A 4,690-nucleotide genomic window follows, 5' to 3' on the forward strand; every position below is an offset into this window, starting at 1 on the left:
TTATGGAACTTTTTTAAAATCAGCATCTCCTTACCATCCATTTCCTACTTCTCTCTTGAGATCTCTTCTCACTCCTGTTAGTCAGCATCCACTGTTTAGCATGTCCACCATAATCCTAAATCTTTACCTTCTTTCTGGCAGCATGCTGTCATGTCACCAGATAGCAAGACTGTTTTGTTGTTCTGAGACAGGGTCTTGCTTTGTCACTCAGGCTGAAGTGCAGTGGTGCGTTTCAGCTCACTGCAGCCTTGACCTCCCCAGGCTCAAGCAATCCCCCTGCCTCAGCTGCCCTCTTCCCCTTACCAAGAGTGTTTTTGAGTGCTATGAGAACTACATCAAAGCTCTGTTCTCCTACAGTGTTAGCTTCATTTAACTACGATACGGTCCCTTCACATACTTACCCTTTCTCATTTCAGATTGTGAGATGGGGACTGAGAACAAGGAGGTGATTCCCAAGGAAGAAATTTCTGAAGAATCTGAGCCACATGGGTCAATATTAGAAAAATTTCCAAAAGTGGTTTACCAAGGTCATGAGTTTGGAGCAGGATGTGAAGAAGACAGGTTGGAGGGACATTCGAGAGAGGAGTCCATGGAAGAGGTTCTAGAGCAGATATCTCCTCAGGAGAGGGACTTTCCATCAGGGTTGATGATCTTTAAGAAATCACCCTCAAGTGAGAAAGACCAGAAGAATAATGAGAGTGAGAGAGGCTGCAGTCCCAGCGCAAATATGATGACACATCAGGGAGCTACTACAACAGAGGGAGTGAGCACATTTGCTACCTCTGGCCAAAACTTCATAGAGATTTTAGAATCTCACAAAACACAGAGAAGTTCTGTGGGAGAAAAGCCTCACGCGTGTAAAGAATGTGGGAAAGCCTTTAATCAGAACTCACATCTCATCCAGCATATGAGAGTTCACAGTGGAGAAAAACCCTTTGAATGCCAAGAATGTGGAAAGACATTCGGAACTAATTCAAGCCTTCGACGGCACCTGAGAATTCATGCTGGAGAAAAACCCTTTGCTTGTAATGAATGTGGAAAGGCCTTCATTCAGAGTTCACATCTTATCCACCATCATAGAATTCATACTGGAGAGAGGCCCTATAAATGTGAAGAATGTGGTAAAGCCTTCAGTCAAAATTCAGCCCTTATTCTACACCAGAGAATCCATACTGGAGAGAAACCATATGAATGTAATGAATGTGGGAAGACCTTTAGGGTTAGTTCACAGCTTATTCAGCATCAGAGAATTCATACTGAAGAAAGATACCATGAATGCAACGAGTGTGGCAAAGCCTTCAAGCATAGCTCAGGCCTTATCAGACACCAGAAAATTCATACTGGAGAAAAACCGTATCTGTGTAATGAATGTGGGAAGGGCTTTGGTCAGAGTTCGGAGCTTATCCGGCATCAGAGAATTCATACAGGGGACAAACCCTATGAATGTAATGAATGTGGGAAAACTTTTGGCCAGAACTCAGAGATTATTAGACATATTAGAATTCATACTGGTGAGAAGCCCTATGTATGTAAGGAATGTGGGAAGGCCTTCAGGGGAAACTCAGAACTTCTTAGACACGAGAGAATTCACACTGGAGAGAAACCCTATGAATGCTTTGAGTGTGGCAAGGCTTTCAGGCGGACCTCTCATCTGATTGTCCACCAGAGAATTCATACTGGAGAGAAACCCCATCAGTGTAATGAGTGTGCAAGAACCTTTTGGGATAATTCTGAGCTGCTTCTCCACCAGAAAATTCATATTGGAGAGAAACCTTATGAATGTAGTGAGTGTGAGAAAACATTTAGCCAGCATTCCCAACTTATCATACATCAGAGAATTCACACTGGAGAGAAGCCTTATGAGTGCCAAGAATGTCAGAAGACTTTCAGTCGGAGCTCTCACCTCCTCCGACATCAAAGTGTTCACTGTCTGGAGTAATCTGCAAAATAGGAAAGTTTTTAGGGGAAAAGCTAAAGTCCAACGTATTCATTTGTTTATAATATGTGTCCCAAGTATTCAAATCAAATGAATGGACAGAACCTCTGTCCTCCCACTGATCTTAAACAGTGGGTTGAAGAAGATGAGGCACTTTTTTTTTTTTTTTAAAGTGTTGGGGTGTTGCTCTGTTGCCCAGGATGGGATGCAGTGGCACAGTCATAACTGACTGCTTCCTTGAACTGCTGGGCTCGAGCAGTCCTCCTGCCTCAGCCTTCCAAGTAGCTAGGACTGCAGGTACTAATGAGGCACTTTTATGAATTATTCATTGAGAGGTTTCAATGTACTGAGTTAAATCAGAAAAGCGATTTCAGGCCTTAATTTCCTCTCTGTCCGTCTTCCTTTCCCTTCTCCCCCAGTGGCTCGCATAACAAACATTAAGGGTCTGTACCAGCCATCTTTCCTAAATTACTCTTCAGCAAAATTGTGGGAACAGGATTCCACCACCTCCTAAGAATGACAGAGTTGACTCACTGAATGTTACCCCCGAAATATTAGAAAGTCATAACTTAGAAGACACACCTCATTCTCCTGTCCACTGTTTAGCATTGGAATAATTTAGTGAGTTTTTATTAGCTTCAAAGTCTTCCAGCCCTGCTATCGAGTTACTTTAGAAGATGGCAGCATTAATGAAGACGCAGGATCATTTCATAAGTCTGTTAGGCTTCCTTATTCATCTGAAGAGGCTGCCATGATGGAGGAACTGCCAGGCAATTTACAGCAGGGTTATAAGTGAAGGCCTTAGCATCCAGAGGGGCCCATCAGGCAACAACCGGGGATAAACAATTGAGGTCACACTACTTGGCATAGGCAGAAGCAGCTATTCAGGAGCTGTCCACGCTTCAGGGGTGCTCAGACTGACTGCTCCTAATAATTCTGCTGCACACATTTTTGGCCCCATCTCCTGCCACTGCTGACAGATACTGTGACGGGAAGTAGCAGAGGGGACTGTGGCTTCGCCTCCTCCAGGCACCTGGCTACAGTGGTGAGCCAGTTCACTTGATGACAATCCAGGGTCTGGCCTTGCCAAAGCACTTCAGTTCTCATTACCTGGACCCCACTGGAGGCCCTGGCTAAGACAGGATGTGGTAGCCTCTTGGTTTTCCCCCTTGGCCTTGAAATTCTTTTTTCTTGAATAACTTTTAAAAAACAGAGATAAGGTCTTGCTGTGTTGCCCAGGCTGGTCTTGAATGCCTGGGCTCCAGTGATCTTTCTGCCTCTGCTTCCCAAAGTATTGAGATCACAGGTGTGAGCTACCATGCCCACACTTGAAATTCTTTCTTCACCATCGCTGCATGTTTTTTGTGTTCTATATTTATTTCTTCTTTAAGGAAACAGCCTCCATTTTTCATGTGTCCATGTTTCTGAGGCAGTGGGTGTTAGTGGGAATTGCACTAATGGGGGTCCAGCAGGCCTGGGGTCTGGTCTTAGTGCTAGACCTTGAATAAGGCACTTCACCTGCTGGTCTCCAATTTTCTCATCTGTAAAATGGAAGAGTTGAACTAAATGATCGCTAAAGTTTCAGCCAGCCCAGTAATTCCTTAGTTCTTAAAAAATTTAACTTTAAATATCTTTATTGTTCTTTAACCTCATCTTTGTTACACTAGTATTAGTCACTAATATTTATTGAGTGTTTACTACCTGACAGGCACAGTGCCAGTTTACATTTTAATTTTCACATCATTTCTATGATGGGTATTCATTTTTTAAAAGCTTTATGAAGGTATAATTTACATACTATAAAATGCACCTGTTTTAACTGTTCAGTTGAATGATTTTTAATTTATATAGTGGTGCAACCATCAATGATGTGGGTATTCTTACCCCAATTTAAAAGATAAGGAGGGGCGGAAGGGGCAGTGTTAAGTAATTGACCCATGATCACACAGCTAGTAAGAGCGAGAGCCAAGACTCCAAACCTGGTTGATGATCTTAACCCCTGTGCTGTGCTGCCGAAAAGCAGGTTCATTACCGCCTTATCTGAAATCCTTTGCACATTTTCTATTACTGATTTCTATGTAGATCTGAATATAATGAATTTAAATCATGTCCTTGGTAACAGAACTGATCACAGCCAAATACATTCACCAAATGGGTTTATTCTGTACTCCAATATAGTCGTCTTCCCAGGTTTATCTACTTGGCTTGAGAAAAGGATTGTACAAATAGATGACTGCAGAGTTTTCATGTCCTTCCAGATACCTCTGCCTCCAACAGTCACACTCTTGGTAAGGGAAGCTGTTTGATTTACTTCTTCCCTTTGGTTGATGACAAGTGAAGTGTGCCCTCTTCCTCCTGTTCTCATTGGTGGAGCACAGATTGAATTGTGCCCAGACCATACCTTTCCCACATGAAACTTGGATCTCACCTATCCCTTCCATGCCTGATTCCCGCGTTTGCATATTTCATTTCCACATTTACCTCTTGTCAGCCCTGACAGAGAATTCAGCACCCCTTCAGGCTTCTCCTAAACAATCTATTCACACAAACACCCCTGAGCAGTCTGGACTTCACTGAAGATAGTGTGTAAGCAAAGGAGAAGAGCTCACACTGTGCATCCTATTAGATGTTTTGTTCTCAGAAGTACCTTATTGGCCAAACCACCAATGCAGGTTTTTCTCTTTGTCCTCCCCTCTCAAGGCTCAGTCACTTCAACTCCTTTTTGCCTACTAGATATACAATCCATCCCCTCAC

The 4,690-nt window shown here is 43.1% G+C and overlaps 1 protein-coding gene across 1 annotated transcript in view; it reads left to right on the forward strand.

The window, feature by feature from the left end:
- The window catches only part of ZFP3 (ZFP3 zinc finger protein), a 15,284-nt gene extending 12,014 nt beyond the window's left edge, over nt 1-3,270 (forward strand). The window contains exon 2 of the mRNA XM_011958394.1: nt 417-3,270. Within this exon, the coding sequence (XP_011813784.1) occupies nt 425-1,939 (1,515 nt within the window). The 5' untranslated portion in view covers nt 417-424 and the 3' untranslated portion in view covers nt 1,940-3,270. The remainder of the gene's footprint in view (nt 1-416) is intronic.
- Nucleotides 3,271-4,690: the final 1,420 nt, after the last annotated feature.

The sequence above is a fragment of the Colobus angolensis genome, unplaced genomic scaffold (assembly GCF_000951035.1).
Source record: "Colobus angolensis palliatus isolate OR3802 unplaced genomic scaffold, Cang.pa_1.0 Scaffold47, whole genome shotgun sequence".
Classification (NCBI taxonomy): Eukaryota; Metazoa; Chordata; class Mammalia; order Primates; family Cercopithecidae; genus Colobus; species Colobus angolensis.